This window comes from Pleurotus ostreatus, assembly GCF_014466165.1.
Source record: "Pleurotus ostreatus strain PC9 chromosome Unknown scaffold_8, whole genome shotgun sequence".
In the NCBI taxonomy this organism is placed as follows: domain Eukaryota; kingdom Fungi; phylum Basidiomycota; class Agaricomycetes; order Agaricales; family Pleurotaceae; genus Pleurotus; species Pleurotus ostreatus.
The window spans coordinates 2,403,937-2,420,024 of NW_023503163.1; the positions used below are offsets into that span (position 1 = coordinate 2,403,937).

A 16,088-nucleotide genomic window follows, 5' to 3' on the forward strand; every position below is an offset into this window, starting at 1 on the left:
GCATCAGGCTTCACCGTGAAGTATTGAATCCTGTTCAGTCTCTGAGTCTCGCGGAATGACCGGCAAGTCAAGGATACAATCCAAGTGTCGTCATCACGAGGATTGCCTTATTCTAAGTGCGGCCCAACCACTTTCACGTTAAGGCTGCCTTAGGCTTAACTTCGTCTACTTGTCCTCGTCTTCAGTGCTCCTGACTATGCCGCGTTGGACTTAGAATTACCCCCCTCCCCGGAGACAATTGAGAACCGAACCCCTGAACCCAGTTTCCGACCGATACGTTGAAATGGAGAATACACTCAAAGTTGGCGGAATTCCTATCCTCAGCGCGCCGTCGTCTTAGCAAGCTTGCTGTCTGGTCCCACCGAGAACATCAAGAAATCATGGTATAACGGTATTGAGCACATTTTCGTACAGCGTATCGCCGGTATAAATATACCAACGATAAGTCCATGGGACTAAGTAGGTTAATTTTATTCGAAACCTGAGGTACGAGGAGGAGGACTTCGTAATGAACAAAGTCAGCCCGACAGTTACGCTGGAGAACGCCCAGACGGTCGCTGAAAACTTACTGATCAGACGCTAATTTGGGAGGAGCATCGCTAATCGACCACGACGGAAGGAATGTTGGTATATCCGTAATTTGGTACGACGACGCGACTGGATGGCTCGGAATGGTATGATAGGACTGAAGGCGCGTATTTAGGCCTGGAGGTTGATGAGTGGCCCAATACGCACCGAAGGATCCGGTTCATGTTTGCCAGCCTGCTGGTGGAATTGGACTTGCGATCGACAGTACCACGCCCAGCATCCATTGTCCATTATGACCGCCTAATCAGTTAGTTCTTGAGCATTTCCATTGGTCTCCGCCAGCCGCCTGGTATTGAGGGGGCCCAGTAGCCAAGACGCGTACGTCTTGTTACTTTGACTGGTGGTCGGGACTCGATGGTATCGCGACACCGTCACTCCACATAGAGTTAGCCCCACTAACTCGAAACCGGATGCAAGAAAGCACGCTTGTACGCAGATACCGAAGAAGCGGTAGAGCCAAGCCCTCATAAGACCTAAACATCGGTAGCTGATGTAGGTTGATGGAAGTAGGCCCTATTCAAAAAGTATGATGGTTGTGGTAATTCATGATTTCGTGGATCCGGGGTTATGTGTTTCAGTCAGTGTTCATCACTACTACTACACACTTCCTTCTAGTGGCTAGAAAGTGGGTAGTAGAAGGAAAATGCGACGATTTGCCACCTAGTGCTGCGCCTTCGGTGAGCGTCGAGTGGAATCATCGAACTTCACCGAAACTGGATTGCGGCGGGATCTCCGACAATCCGATATCCACATGGACCGCTTTGTGGACCGTTGGGTCCCTACGATCACATGACTTTAGATTCCAAGAATCAACCTCACCGTCAAGTCTCAGTCTCCATCAAGGAGGCCTTGCCCACATCAACTACGCGCTAGAAGAGCCCGCGAGCTCGCACGAAAGCATCGACGGATACTTTCCTCCGGTGTGTTCCTCCGGAGTGGGTGGCCATATGGAGCATCTTTCCGAACATCACAGCTTTCGAGATTATTGCCGAAGTCGACGGTGCCTTACACTCGAGTTTTGAATTCACCCGAAAAGAGTGACATGACCGGGGCTACTAAGGTATTTAAAGCGAAACTAACGATCGCATCTTCACCACTAACCACCATGTCTCTCGCGCTCCTCACCGTAGCATCGGTCAGCGTTCTTAGCGCGCTCGCGAAGTCGCCAGCTCAGCGTGATCCCCTCTCCTCGACGTCGCCTGAGGCTTGGGAGCACCTACGGAGGAAGGTGGATGGTCGCTTGTATGCTGGAGTCCCGTTCGCTCAACAGTGTTTCGACGACTCTACGTCGGAGGCTTGTCTCGTCGCGAGAAGGGCATATTTGGATGAAAGTGTGTGCTGCGGTCCTTTCTGCCCCTCGTAGATGCTGAATATCATATTTCAGCCTCGAGATCAAATACATTTGGCGCATATATCAACACACAGTGGGAGACGTGCCAGACCACAGCCGAACAGTGCCTGCTCGACTTTACAGACCCGAACTCGGCACTTCCAACATCGCCACCAAACAAATGCAGCCAAGGAAGCATAAGTAACTACTATGTAAAGTCTGCCGGTTGCATATATGCGCCGATATCCTGAAGGCTTTCTAGATCGATGTGCGCTTACCACAAGATATCTCTGCCGCGTTCGCATTCTCCAGAAGGACTGCTGTACCTTTAGTGGTAAAAAACACGGGTGTAAGTTTATCGTCGGTCGTCAAAGCTAGACCATTACTTAGGTTATGCAGCACGACTATAAAGGTCGCAGTAGCGCTCCTCGATCTTTGGCCCTCTGGGTACGTGTATTCATGTTTGTATGCATATGTGCATAGTTCTAATTCCCTTTCAGACACATAACCTTAGAAATGTATGTCCAACTGCGGCCTGAGTTCTTCGATTGCTCATGATCACAGATAACCTTCAACCCCAACTTTGTTCCAAGTGGTTGCAGTAAGCAAAGGTCGAGTCCAGGTGTGACGGTCGGCGTAAGAACCAGTCTGGCAACACTCTCAGACCCTTATTAACCATCAATTAGGCAGGAGTGATGTGGGGAGAAGCATATGCCTTCGCTGAAGCCCATAACATCACGGTTGTCGGCGGCAGCGACAAAAATGTTGGCGTCGCCGGTGGGTGGCTTCAGGTATGTTCAGCGCCTCCTTCATTTGCCTTCAGCTTGGGCTCACCTAGCTCAGGGGGGAGGACATGGCGCGCTCTCTAACTCTATGGGATTGGGTGTCGATCGGGTTGTACGTTGGTCTGGTATTAATATTGGCTTAGCCAACGGATTGATGATAATGCTACAGCTCGAGTTCAAGATAGTGACCCCAGATGGCAAGTTCAGAACCGTCAACGCATGTCAGAACGAAGACCTCTTCTTCGCTCTCCGTGGTGGTATGATATGATCGGTCACGAGCCCTCAGCCCATACTAAATATACTTGTGCAGGTGGGGGTGGCACCTTTGGTGTTGTTACGGAGGCTACTATCTTGGCATCTCCCCAAGTCACACTCCAAGCTGTGGTTGTGTCATTCCCGAGGCCTACTCCTGGTTCGAATATCACCCAAGAGTTGTTCTCCATTATAGTCGCTAACTCAATCCGTTGGGCTGACGAGGGATGGGGTGGGCTTGCCAACGGGTTCACCGCTATCTATGTGAATCCACTGATTTCGCAAGCAAAGGCCGCCGAATCGATGAAGCCGTTGATTGACTTTGCGAATCGAGTCAAATCAGAAAACAACATGACCTCGGCACGTATCGTAGCCACCGAATTCCCTAGTTGGGGTCAGTTCTTCAACTTCTTCGCAAACGGATTCGTCGCCGTGAGTATCCCCTTAGTTGGAATCCCCATGTGGCTGATGTACGGTGTGTTGGACCTTGCTTCCAGGCTGTTGGACAAAGTCTTGCCTTGACTTCACGGTTGGTCAACCAAGACAATTTTGCCACTGCCCACAAGCAGCAACAGCTCATCAATGCGTTGACGGCAGCAAACGCAGAAACTCAAAGCCTTATAATCTTGATATCTCCACCACACAGGTTCTCACGTAGAGGTGAGGCGAAGAAGATCAAGGCCAACAATGCGATCACCAGCGTCACGCCAATGTGGAGAGAGAGGTACGTCGATTACTCCGCTACTTTCTGCTTCGATCTTTTCCCATTCATTCTGATCGACTGTCGGGCTGTGTAGTATATACCACATTACGACCGTCTCGCCATGGAACTGGAATGCCACAACATTTGAAAAGAAGGCTCAATACCAACGTGCTAGCACTGCCATGGATCATCTCCGAAGGATTACACCTGATGCATCATATGTGGTGAGTTCTTGCCGTCTTCCCATGGTGACTTCTCGGGCGCTGATTTCGAGTATCATTTGTGCAGAACGAAGCTGATGTCCACGAGTCGAACCATGAATCTGCGTTTTGGGGACATAATTTCAAGGAGCTCCTACGTATCAAGAAGAAATAGTGTGTCTTTGTTCCGCCGTTGCCTTCGATCGATCTAATTGATTCACCGTCTAGCGATCCCGAGCATTTGCTAGACTGCTGGCACTGTGGTAAGTACCAATCCATAGGACCTTTTCACCCTCGATTTACGCCTTTTCTTCTTAGTGGGCTGGAATCAACAATCGCCTCGATTCTCGTGCTACATCTAAACTACATTATCCTCAATCGCCCCTCCATCACACACTGTTTTTGCTTTCGCCCAGATAAACCCTCCTGGGTGATCGAGACATCAATGCGTGGACTTTAGCACTCACTCCTGCATGGGATACACGGATACCTAGTTAACGCTATAGACCTTTTATCTGTACATGCTTGTTTATTAGTTTGTCGTCGGATCGGATTCTTGTCAGTTGCAATACCGTTGGGGGCTGGTGAAGCATGTATTTTAGAGCACCTAATTTCGGAAGGACGCTTCGGCGCTTATAATATTCCTCGTTCTCAACTTCTCAAAATCCCACCAAGTTCTATCCAGTTCCTTAGCCAATATGGTAGGTCTCAGCTTGACGTTTACGCCGATGTATATCTGACAGATCGGACGAATGAACAGCCTCCTCCCAAGTCCAAAGGAGGAAGAATGCTCGGTCTCGTAAACTGGAGATTGAGAGTTACGATCAACGATGGGCGCGCCCTAACAGGCCAAATGCTAGCATTCGACAGACACATGAACCTCGTCTTGGCCGATTGCGAGGAGTTCCGACGCGTGAGGCCGAAGAAGAAAGCTGGAGAGGAGACGGCTCCGGAGCAAGAGATGAAGCGTGCGTTGGGGTTGGTTATCTTGCGGGGAGAGACTGTTGTCAGTTTGTCCGTTGAGGGACCGCCGCCTGTCGTGGATGAGGACAAGAAGAACGCTGTATGTGCCGTGTCTCTGTTTCTACTGAACTTACTTGCTGAAAGTGCACGAATAGCTGCCCATGGGACCTGGTAGAGGTATGCCTGCGGGACGTGGAATGGGGATGATGCCTCCAGGTATTTTTCATTCGCCAATTCCAAGGCCATGGGACTAACCATGGTTCCTCCAGCCTTAGCGCGTCCCCCCATGCCGTTTGCGCCCCCTGGTATGCCTGGCCCGCCACCCGGGTTTATGCCTCCAGGTTTCCCTCCAGGCATGTCGTTCCCCCCTGGCCCCCCAGCAGGATTTAGCGGACCCCCGCCAGGGTGAGCTTTTTCTGTTTTATTGATCTTTTATACTCGCTAACACGTATCTACATAGCTTCCAACTGCCTCCTCAGTGATCATGATCACATATAGTTTAGAGTGGTTAAAAAAAGAACGACTCCGCGGGCAGTTCGCGCCTTGCACATAACATGTAAGTATGTAGGAGTACTATGAGCAACTGATGCTTTGGCGTTTAACTATGTTGGCAGCCTGCGGCCCGCGATACTTGAACCAGACTTGGAAACTGCGATACTTGTGAATGAAGGTGGGTGATTTGATACAATCAGTACTGACAAAAAGAGCGAAACAGACAACATCACGGTCTACAAAAAATCGACACTAACACTGAATAATTCTACGGTGGGGATTATGGCCACGAAGAGCTCCCTGGTCATTTCTCTTCTTTCACACTGGGCGCGTCTTCAAGCTTGGCTTCTGATAGCAAGAAGCCGGGATTGGCTACGTTGAGGGTATACATCGCAAGTACAATCATAGCCCCGTCGAGGACGTCTAATGTTTTACGCGTGGTGAGCATGTGTCTAAAGGGAGGTCAGGAGAGTGCAGACACATACTAAAGTACACCTCAGTTGTGATTATACGGCCTCCCCAACCATCCGCAAGCTCGATCGTCCGATATATTGATCTACATGTTATTTATCAGACATTTGGCCCCGAGGTTGCTAGCATTCGACGGCGACGCACCGGATAAACACGCATAATGTGCTGAAAGCCAGACCAACGCTCATGAACTTCAGGCGGTTGGTAAATGGGCCTCTAGTGGCGTCCTGGTCGCCATGTATCGGTTTAGGCACGGAGTGCAATGGGCGATCCCACAGGTATCTCAAGTAGAACTCCAGAGCGCAAACAGCGTAGACGGCAATAGCCACTATTCACATCAGCCTCGAAAGGGTCTATCGTTATCATCGATGATAGGGATGCTCACCTAATTGGAAGGCGATACCACCCAACATGACTCTTCCACCCTGCGTCGGAATCAGACCGCGATTCGGATACACCGAGAGGATAGGTAACTTACCAATGAAGGATCTCGACCACTACCCGCCGCCGATGATGCCATTCCGCCACCGATACCTTGTACGATCAACGCAATGATATCCTATTGAACGGCGGATGGATACCAAGACTCGCTGAACCGTTATGTACTTCACTTACGCAAGACAGGAAGACGATCGTGTCTGAAGGTAGCCAACGCGGTATCAATGAGGCACAACCTCGGTATCACGGTTGAAGGGACTTACACCATTTGGGGCTGAGACGGCTGTAGGTCGGCCCAAGTCTCGCGATGATCCTGCCCAAGATGATGAAGTTGGCTGCAACGAGCGGTGTGGGCGCAAGGATTGTCGCAGTAATTCTTGACGATGGGGTCTGTAAACTCGATGTTCCCCTAGAGGACACTTGCTTACTGGATTTGAAACGGTTGGACGCCGGTAATATTGTCACTCGACCACAGTCGACCGGCCCATCCGAGGACTTCCAACGCCCCAGCAAGGCAAGCGGTAGGTAGTAGCCACCACGTACGCAGAAGGACAGCTTCTACCGTATGAGCAACTGTATCAGACAGTCAGCATCGCACTACTCCGTATGGAGACTGAATGATTTCGTACAAGTTGAGATCCCGAAGAGCACGATGAATATGATGCAAACATATTCGGTTGGGATGTAGCCGTAAGGTGACCAAAGAAAGTCTGAAGCTCGGGGAAGGAGAAGTGTCCAGTCGTCTGCCATGATCAAGAGCAAGATGTGGCTGTGGGTGGTGAGCTGTGGTGAGATTATTGATGCATTTTTTCGGACAATCTACGCGACGTTTCTCACCAATACCCCGCGCGGTGCCCTGCAGGCTGCCGTTGCCTTGCCCCTGAGGCTAGGGCCTGGCCCCTGATGCCATCAACAGTATCACGTGCACCTCGGTCTCCGTCCCCGTCCACTGTGACTGAGGCGTTCGCGACTCATCTCCGTTCGTTCTGCGGAGGACGACCATGGCGACCCTCGAGTACGTTTCAATACCGCCGTGCGCGACGCGGCTGCGATCTTCGGACAAGAAATCGATTGATCCAGAACCCGAGCTCAAGACAAATCTACCAGCAGAGCATGGTTCCGAGCCATTACCTCTTCTGAGCTCGCCGACGGCGGCAACGAGCCCTACATTACCAACGACGTACGCAGTGCTCCCACAGATTCTCCTTTCGACCACCCTACTCTCCAGTGGGAATGGCCTTTCCCTCCCCCCCGCGCCGACGAGTGTATCGAAACTTATGTCGAAGAAAGACCCTCTCTCGATCCCAATAACTACCGTCAATTTCAGGCGCTTTGTGGCGCGCGTAGGGGCCGTATTCTGGCTCCAAGACCGGGTGGAGGAAATCGTGATGTGGAGGAAAGGGTGGAAGTACACAGTTACTTGGATGGCAGCGTATGCATTTCTCTGTATGTCTTCCTGGTCGATACTGAGCCTTAGCTGACGGATCTATGATGGTAGGTATATACCCGCGCTTAGTTTTGCTCCTTCCTCATACCATCGTGATTGGCGTAATGCTCGTGAACTCCCCTTCATCGCCCTCTCCTACTCGAAAACAACGGTCACATTCTTCGCTATTGACGCCGCCTCCGCCGAAGCCTCCTCAGACAGAGCCCACACCCCCTTTTACCACGCCCGTAGCTGAGGGGAGTAAAGAATGGCTGGCAAATATCCAAGGCATTCAAAACCTCATGGGATTTGGGTACGTTCGCTTTCAGCCATGCCTCTTAGTTGAGATGTAACAGACATTACACAGAGCCGATGTGCATGATGCTCTTGTCCCCATTCTATCGCATCTGACACTCCTTCCCACACCGCAATCGCCCACTTCAACAAGAGTGCAAGCTCCTACCATCTCGTTCTACATATTTGTAGTGACCGTGCTAACACTGCCACTACTGGCCTTCGTCGTAACTTCCCATTATATCCCCTTGCGACTGATTTCCCTTGTCGCCGGCATCGCACCCGTGCTTCTCCTCCATCCCTCCGTCCTCCCCTACGTTCCCCTAGTCACGCGTGGTTTGGTCGATTTCACAGTATGGTGCGTTGATGCTTTCGAAGCGTCCTTGAGAACTACGCTCCGCCGCATCCGTCTTTCTCCACACCTGCGGTCAATCAGACCTTATCTTCCTGATCACAGCTCTGATTCGCCTCGCATTGGACACACCATACGCCACATCCGCACATCCATCACGCGATTCATCGACAACGATAGATTACAGGACGACGTCTGGAACGCCCCGATCACAGAGGTCGAGTTATTCGAGAATGAACGGTGGAAAGCAGACGAGGGTTCTTACGCGTACTCGGATGATAGCCTCACTGGTGGAACCGGTGAGCAGCGTTGGAGTAAAGCCAACCTGCGTGACACCGAGAGACGTGGGTGGACGAGAGGGAGAGATGGCTGGAACGGTGGTGTTGGCGAAGAAGGCTTTGTTAGGTGCGTGATACAAAACCGTCGTATTGTCGCTGTTGCGGCGATAGTATGGTGCTGATTCGCTAATGTGTATAGTAGCAATTTGACGTTCTCACTCGCTTCTGGGTGGGCGTTTGTAGAGACGGAGGATTGGAGGAAGGACGTGGTGGGAAAGTGGGTTGGGGGTTTGGTTGATGATGGTGGGATCACTCTTGATCAATTCGTCAAAGGTACTGACTGCGAAACTGATTTTACTAGATGGCTGGACATATACGAATGATGTGTGGTCGGAGCCCACAGCACATCCCGTTTATCAACCACCCATAGCTACCTCGCCGTCGAAAGACGCGCAAAGGCTAACTGAGGCTCCTGCCTCGTTTACGGTCACGCGGCGAAGGAGGTGGACAAGAAGGATTTGGTACAAAGGCGTGTAGCTCTTCCACAGGTGAAAAAGTCGAACCCCCAATGAATTACACCTTGCTTGGATCCATATTCGGGCTCAAGAACATCGAGTCAGCTCAGCTCGGAGGAGCCTTCCATTTGAATACAGCACCAACATAGGACTTGTTTCGCTCAATGCGCGTCCGCGTTTTCCACCAGGGTACGTGCCATGTGTACCGGTACGTTTGAATGTGGAATATCCCTTCGATCGTAAACCCCAGTACAAAACACGCAAATTACGTTGAAGTAGTAGAACAATTGTGTTAGGCGTCGAGTTATCGTCTTGAAGGTCAGTTCGAATTCTTTCCCGATCCTCCCATCTTTGTTCACATGATCTTTGGACATACCAAGTACCAGTAGCCCCATTGCGTCACTTCTTGAAGATGGTGGAAGAATGGACAGATATTACATATTTTTCCAGATGACAGACGATGTTTTCCATTCTATCCAATCATGCACGCCACACAGCACACTCAAGCTTCGCCGGCGCAAGGTATGCCTGATGCTTTATCTTATAGCAAGATCGGCAATGGCCCCATGCCGGGACTCCTTACTGGAGGTGCCCTTAAACGACATGAATACATGACCCTAGCCCAGATGATGTTTCCTCAACTTGCCCTCGATGTTGAATAGTTCCGCAACTATTTAGCCAACCTTGAGATTGGCCCAATATGGTCCTTTCCTGGAGCATCCAGTCAGACTCCCTGACTAACGTAAAGGACGCCGGTGCGCGTGCCCCCAGCCAATCTAGAGGTCGTGTCTTTGCGACTCGCTATAAAAGCCGGTGTGGTAGACCTTCTACTACATAATATAGTACCCTCCTCCCAGATGTCTTCAGAGAACACTCCACGACGAGTTGCAATCATCACGGGCGCTGCCCAGGGTATTGGAAAGGCAATCGCCATTCGCCTTGCAGCAGATGGTCTAGCCGTTGTCGTCAGTGATATCGCGGCAAAACAATCGCTGCTGGACGCTGTCTGTGACGAAATCAAGACATCCCACCCCGACATTCCTGCCTTGGCGATTGCAGCAGATGTCTCATCTGAGAAAGATGTGACCACCCTTGTAGGAGAGACAGTGGCTAAACTTGGAGGGCTTGATGTCGTACGTGCATTATGTATATCTGCTGCCCCTCGACATTCACTCACCTCAGTATAAAGATGGTTGCAAACGCAGGAGTCTGCTGGATGTCGCCTATTCTGGAAAGTAAGCCGGGGGATTAGGTGCGCTCTGCCCGGTTTTGTTGATACCCCCGTTAGCTTCCGTTGAGGAGATCGACAAAATGTTCTCGATCAATTTCAAAGGCACAGTGATTTGCTACAAAGCGGCCGCAAAAGTCATGATTGACCAGAAGCGAGGCGGAAGGATCATTGGCATGTCGCAACCAAGTTCTCGAGATTTATTCTCACTTTTGATCTGCACAGGTGCTTCTTCCAATGCGGGGAAGAAAGGCATGTCAAGCTTGAGGTCATGCCATTCCATTGACCTAATATTTTCCAGGATTCCCAATGATGTCAACTTATGGTGCAACGAAGGCTGCCATCAGAGTTCTAACACAGTCAGCTGGTGCGTCGTAATATCTCACCTTCTGTGTATGTTCATTTTCGAACGCTGAAGCCATGTAGCGGCTGAATTCGGGAGCCATGGGATCACAGTCAATGCCTATGCGCCAGGTGCCATCATTACTCCGATGAGTGAGGCACTTTCACGAATTCAACGTGTGGTCGATTGACTCGTATCCATAGTTCTTGGACTCGCGGAACAGACCGCTAAGTACACGACCGCGCCCAACGCAGACTCCGTACGTCACCTTCCATATTCGCAGTTGTCTCTTGCTGATATATCACATCAAACCCAGTACGTAGCACAAACCTCTGTAAAGCGCATTGGAGATCCTGTCGACGTCGCAAACCTGGTCTCCTTCCTTGCCTCCGAAAAGTCGAGCTACATCTCTGGTCCGTTCCTGCCCAAGCTTCATGACAAATACTGACGCTTTGAAAACAGGGCAAACTGTCACCGTCGATGGTGGTGTCTGGTTCGACTGAACCGGGTATCTGAACTTTGAAGGGGTAGAATCAGCAGCATATGTAAATGCCATTTTCGTTGAGACATGTCCACGGAGAAATGGTTATTTGAACACTGAGAAGTTCTATCATCCCTCGGTACCTCGAGTCTCGCGCTGAAGTGCTGTTCGGGACATTCTTTGATCATGCAACCAGGCTCATGGGAGTCATTTACTGACAGTTGTACACCGTGACGGTAACGCGCGAAGCCTTGTGAGTGGTGCTTGGTTAGTGCTGGTTCCTTGATTCTATCTCATTCCTGCCTAGATCTAAAACAGGCGTAAAGGAGGGAGGCTGGCATCCCCAGGACTTCATCTATTTATCCAAAAGTTACCCCCGCTCGGATTTGACCCGATGGCGCGTAATTCGCGGCGTAGCCTATGACACCATCGGTGTTACTGACCCACTTCTCAGACATAACGGGCAGATTTTCTTGAGTTATATTCCGGAGAACATCCGATTTACCCCAATCATCTCCAGATTGTTGACGAGCCCAGACTCAAGACCGATATTATCAAGTCACGACATACACTCGATGGCCCGAAGTTTACAGAAAGAAGCTCAAACCCGCATGTCTGAGCGGAAAATCCGTCTTCGAATATTCAATTACTCATTCGAGCTCAAGTCGAAGGATCAACATATTAAGCTTTTCAGCAGATTTGCCGCATGACACACCCGCGTTCTCTTGAGGTATATAATGAGGTGCTCATATTTCTTCGTTGCGCCGAATCCAGTCTTTAGCAACTATGAAGCTCACTGAATTACTCGCTGCAGTCGTTGCGCTCTCCGCAGCTGGCGTGTCTGCTCACTGTAAGCCAGTCACTGATGATACATACTTGTCTTGCAGTTCTAACTCACGATGGTACTAGACCGCTTCGACGCACTCATTGTTGGTTCGACGACGACAGCTCCATACCAGTACGTTCGTCAAAACACGAACTACAACTCTCCGGTTCGTTTCTTCATCTCGACTGCATTCACACTATAAGCATGTTAAACTGATTTTTCTAGATTACGGATGTCACTTCGCTAGACTTCCGTTGCAATGCTGGAGGTCTTGCCTCGGCCGCAGCTACCCAAACAGTGACTGCTGCCGCAGGTTCTACAGTACGGCTTACTTTCAGAAAAGTATATTCGGACTAATGCATCTTACTTCCTAGGTTGGCTGGGCCTTAGACCAAGCCATATTCCACCCTGGTCCTATCAACGGTTTGTTGTGCTTCATCATTTGCTTTCTGATAACTCATGCTTATTCTTCTTCTTAGTTTACATGGCGAAGGCCCCTGGAAATGCCGCCAGCTTTGACGGTTCCGGCAGTGTCTGGTTCAAAGTATATGTACGTGAACTACCTTTGGGATCTTCCCTCCTTCTCTGCGCTGAGTCTACTTACAGGAAATCAGGCCTGTCACCAACGGCGGAACCAGCATCACCTGGCCGGCAGACAGTACGTCTTTTTTACATCGTTTCCCCGTAGGATTTACAGTCATGAATAACCAAATTCAGACATCTCAAGTTTCACCTTCCAACTCCCAAGCTCTTTGCCTAGTGGGCAGTATCTCGTTCGCGTAGAACACATCGCCTTGCACGTAAGTCCGCACCCCCCAGGTTAACAGAATGGGATGCGATTGTCACCTACAGTCGGCCTCAACCTTCGGTGGTGCCCAATTCTATATCTCTTGTGGCCAGATCAACGTTACTGGTGGTGGTAGCGGTAACCCAGGCCCTTTGGTTGCGATTCCAGGCGTCTACACCGGTCGTGAGCCTGGCATTATGCTCAGTACGCCATCGTCTCTTCTACTAGCATCCATTGACTTACCAGTAATTATGTGCTAGACATCTACTACCCAATCGTACGTGCATTCCTTCCGAGCGATAGGGTATAACTGACCCGCTTGTATAGCCCGCAACTTACACCCAACCCGGACCTGTGAGTATCACCTCTGTCCGACTGCAAACATGTCGTAATCTTGATTTTTCGTATTCAAGGCTGTATGGCGCGGATGAGGATCCTGTATCGTTACAGTTATCAACGTGTACATGTATTATACACATATTCTGTTACATCATTGGCCAATCTTCGAAACCACCTTGCCCGAACCGGAAGAAGCTGATGTTGCCCGCATCTACGGCAGCGATCACAACGATCCTCTTCCCAGCCTTGAGAGCAGCAAAAGGATTAGGTCGTCGGGGTAACGGACTCGGCGTTTCGGGTTCCTTGAACACCCAAGATGATATCCAGGACCATAACGTTGTCGGTGTCGGTGGCGCTGGAGGGAGTTGATTCCTTGCAGGTTGCGGCCCTTGCTGAGGGTGCCGTTGTCGAGATAGCGGTGGCGGGAGCTCCGGAAGCTCACCAAACAAGTCGTCCAGCTCACGTAGAGTAGGCATCTGAGTTACACGTGCGCTAACAAACAAACCCTATTTGCACAAGTTGAGAATATGGAGTGAAATGAGGGACTCACTCGACGACGACGACGGAGAAATCGGGCGGAGGAGGGGAAGTCTTCTTGAACGGCGTAGATGGTTTGTAGAGATGGTAAAAGATTTTGTACGGGGACGCTGATGTATGCTTGACGTGAAGCGGTGCATTATGGCCTGAGGGTATGAATCGGAGGGACTTGTAAATAAATTCTGATGCTTTTGATTAGACAAGGCCAGGGAGACAGATAGCGGAGGTACCGTAGCTCATGTGCTGACGAAGCCAAGGATTGATGCACAACGGACGCCACCAATTAAATCGCGAGAATAGCTTCGTCAGATGGAAGGTGAACCGAGAAAATAGAGATTGATGGCGAAGCGGTGTGCTGCTGGTGCTGCTAGGGGGCGTAACGGGGTAAAATGGACTTGGAGGGGTCGCTCGAGTGACAACATAACCCAGTCGCTTCAAGTATGAGTAGACCTGTCCTCCAACTAAGACTCATTTGCGGGCTACGAAGTAATTTTGACTGACTTGGTATTTTTCAAGCGTCATATCCTCAGTACCAAGCATTTCACTGAACGCCTGTTGAGCAGACATCGGGGCACCTCCGGCCTTTGTACAAAAGAGGGCGCCACGCTCGATCATATATATCGCTTCTTCCGGAAGTAGTTCAAGTCTCTTCGTGGTCTTCTCTTCGTTTTCTTCCTTCCGAGGAACAGAATGCCCCATCGAGGTGAAGTGAATCCCCCGAGACAAAGTAACGTGGGCACGGGCAATACTGGGATACCACACGGCGTAACTCATTGCCTTACTTCCATGAGATTTTAGTAATATATCGTTAACCGACCAATGAAACACACCTTGAAGTGCTCCGTGTCGCCCTCAACGCGTCAAACATAGCGGATCGAGCTCGATCAAGGACATGTATTTGCAGCCCGGAACCTCCCCCGGGTGCTGGCTCAAATTCCTTCTCACCCCTCCTCGGTATTATGGGTCTGTTGATATTCAACCTGCATTCGTAGCTCGCAGGAAATTCTTCGAGTACGAAAACCGCAAAAATTGTACACACGACGAAAGTTTGGTCCAATCAGCGCCAGAATCTTCATCCCCGGAAGAGTTTTCGTCAGGTTCGTCGCCTTGAACGGGTTTCGGAGGCGCGTTCGGAAGCTCTAGTGCGTCGTCCATGTTTCCTCGATGAAGTTATGAAGAGTCAAAACGGCCAGCGCTACTCCAAAATCACTGAGTCTCCGGCACAGCCACTTCACATGATATCGATCACGATCGGCTGGCATCGGCTTCAAGCTTCCGACGAGTTCAAGGTGGCGTGTTCGGGGAGCATCTTCAATTGACGACGACAGATTTAATTCATCGTCTTTAGCTGCTCGCATATGAGCGGCCACGATGGCAAACCCTCATTCCTACGGTCTCTCGCGGCACGTCCTCGTTTCCCTTCATGATCCAATAATTGACATCAAATAGGCAGGCGGTCTGGCGGGGACGTCCGTCGACTTGCTATTCTTCCCAATAGACACCGTGAAAACGCGTCTTCAATCACCCCAGGGGTTTGTACGCAGTGGAGGATTCAAAGGGATATACAAAGGAATTGGGAGTGTTGTTGTTGGAAGCGCACCTGGAGGTGTGTGTATTGTGTATGGGACATGGGCGATGCTCATGACCAAATTAGCGGCCGCCTTCTTCTCCACATATGACACGATCAAGAGACACACACCATTGGAACCGCATCTTGCACCTTTGACTCACATCCTAGCTGCCTCTGTTGGCGAAGTGGTATGTTCTCATAACTCCATTGAAAAATGGTAATGTCCACGATGCAGGTTGCATGCCTAATCCGCGTACCAACCGAAGTGGTGAAAACACGCATGCAGACTCTTGCGTATGGCACACAAGGCCACTCTTCATGGTCAGCTGCTAAACTTGTTCTTTCAAACGACGGTTGGCGAGGCTTTTATCGTGGCTTCGGGATAACAATAATGAGGGAGGTGAGTAGTCGAAATTTTTCGTAGCTTCTTCGCCTCACGCTACGGAAGATACCGTTCACATCGATTCAATTTCCTCTCTACGAGTTGCTGAAAGTGCAAATCGCGAAGCAATTTGGTCGGAAGCCTCATGCACACGAAGCGGCGATATGTGGGAGTATCGCTGGAGGATTCGCTGCGGCAGCTACAACGCCTCTAGACGTACTTAAAACAAGAATAATGCTCGATCTTCGGGTAAGATACCGCTGATCCGCCGTCAGCGCCCCTCCTCACCGCGCAATCACTAGGACCCCACAAAGGAAAAACTGCCCTCAGTCTCCACCCGCTTGAGAGGTATATACACAAGCGAAGGCGTTGGAGCCCTCTTTGCAGGGGTTGTACCTCGGACGTTATGGATATCGGCTGGCGGAGCAGTTTTCCTCGGTGTATATGAATGGGTTGTGGGCCTCTGATTAACTTCGCATCTGCTTATTGATACATATATTACTCTTTA

General features: G+C 50.4%; 8 protein-coding genes across 8 annotated transcripts; 6 read left to right on the top strand and 2 right to left on the bottom strand.

The window, feature by feature from the left end:
- Window positions 1-1,693: 1,693 nt before the first annotated feature.
- Window positions 1,694-4,220, top strand: PC9H_011128 (uncharacterized protein; the record flags this gene model as incomplete). The annotated part of the gene is made up of 15 exons (XM_036780613.1): window positions 1,694-1,919; window positions 1,973-2,130; window positions 2,181-2,267; window positions 2,318-2,365; window positions 2,419-2,436; window positions 2,483-2,554; window positions 2,605-2,709; window positions 2,762-2,815; window positions 2,873-2,960; window positions 3,014-3,387; window positions 3,453-3,679; window positions 3,753-3,882; window positions 3,947-4,032; window positions 4,087-4,121; window positions 4,177-4,220. The coding sequence occupies 15 exons, from the start codon at window positions 1,694-1,696 to the stop codon at window positions 4,218-4,220; spliced, it is 1,752 nt and encodes a 583-aa protein (XP_036627996.1).
- Window positions 4,221-4,645: 425 nt separating this feature from the next.
- On the top strand, window positions 4,646-5,303 carry PC9H_011129 (uncharacterized protein; the record flags this gene model as incomplete). The annotated part of the gene is made up of 4 exons (XM_036780614.1): window positions 4,646-4,921; window positions 4,977-5,037; window positions 5,091-5,226; window positions 5,282-5,303. The coding sequence occupies 4 exons, from the start codon at window positions 4,646-4,648 to the stop codon at window positions 5,301-5,303; spliced, it is 495 nt and encodes a 164-aa protein (XP_036627997.1).
- A 314-nt stretch (window positions 5,304-5,617) lies between these two features.
- On the bottom strand, window positions 5,618-6,972 carry PC9H_011130 (uncharacterized protein; the record flags this gene model as incomplete). Its single annotated transcript, XM_036780615.1, has 9 exons — window positions 5,618-5,736; window positions 5,799-5,869; window positions 5,929-6,112; window positions 6,170-6,209; window positions 6,263-6,343; window positions 6,400-6,422; window positions 6,486-6,598; window positions 6,651-6,795; window positions 6,852-6,972. The coding sequence occupies 9 exons, from the start codon at window positions 6,970-6,972 to the stop codon at window positions 5,618-5,620; spliced, it is 897 nt and encodes a 298-aa protein (XP_036627998.1).
- Window positions 6,973-7,223: 251 nt separating this feature from the next.
- On the top strand, window positions 7,224-9,109 carry PC9H_011131 (uncharacterized protein; the record flags this gene model as incomplete). The annotated part of the gene is made up of 5 exons (XM_036780616.1): window positions 7,224-7,668; window positions 7,721-7,961; window positions 8,016-8,699; window positions 8,772-8,875; window positions 8,934-9,109. 5 exons carry the CDS (start codon window positions 7,224-7,226, stop codon window positions 9,107-9,109), a joined length of 1,650 nt encoding a protein of 549 aa, XP_036627999.1.
- Window positions 9,110-9,944: 835 nt separating this feature from the next.
- PC9H_011132 (uncharacterized protein) lies at window positions 9,945-11,161 on the top strand (the record flags this gene model as incomplete). The annotated part of the gene is made up of 8 exons (XM_036780617.1): window positions 9,945-10,220; window positions 10,277-10,322; window positions 10,376-10,489; window positions 10,541-10,567; window positions 10,617-10,682; window positions 10,742-10,839; window positions 10,999-11,071; window positions 11,121-11,161. The coding sequence occupies 8 exons, from the start codon at window positions 9,945-9,947 to the stop codon at window positions 11,159-11,161; spliced, it is 741 nt and encodes a 246-aa protein (XP_036628000.1).
- Window positions 11,162-11,925: 764 nt separating this feature from the next.
- On the top strand, window positions 11,926-13,183 carry PC9H_011133 (uncharacterized protein; the record flags this gene model as incomplete). Its single annotated transcript, XM_036780618.1, has 11 exons — window positions 11,926-11,989; window positions 12,049-12,131; window positions 12,191-12,286; window positions 12,340-12,388; window positions 12,445-12,515; window positions 12,572-12,623; window positions 12,683-12,765; window positions 12,818-12,956; window positions 13,013-13,029; window positions 13,080-13,106; window positions 13,166-13,183. The coding sequence occupies 11 exons, from the start codon at window positions 11,926-11,928 to the stop codon at window positions 13,181-13,183; spliced, it is 699 nt and encodes a 232-aa protein (XP_036628001.1).
- A 54-nt stretch (window positions 13,184-13,237) lies between these two features.
- SEN54 (tRNA-splicing endonuclease subunit sen54) lies at window positions 13,238-14,783 on the bottom strand (the record flags this gene model as incomplete). The annotated part of the gene is made up of 6 exons (XM_036780619.1): window positions 13,238-13,583; window positions 13,642-13,810; window positions 13,859-14,078; window positions 14,130-14,409; window positions 14,459-14,608; window positions 14,668-14,783. The coding sequence occupies 6 exons, from the start codon at window positions 14,781-14,783 to the stop codon at window positions 13,238-13,240; spliced, it is 1,281 nt and encodes a 426-aa protein (XP_036628002.1).
- Window positions 14,784-14,999: 216 nt separating this feature from the next.
- On the top strand, window positions 15,000-16,047 carry PET8 (S-adenosylmethionine transporter; the record flags this gene model as incomplete). Its single annotated transcript, XM_036780620.1, has 6 exons — window positions 15,000-15,041; window positions 15,078-15,234; window positions 15,283-15,386; window positions 15,434-15,598; window positions 15,647-15,829; window positions 15,883-16,047. The coding sequence occupies 6 exons, from the start codon at window positions 15,000-15,002 to the stop codon at window positions 16,045-16,047; spliced, it is 816 nt and encodes a 271-aa protein (XP_036628003.1).
- Window positions 16,048-16,088: the final 41 nt, after the last annotated feature.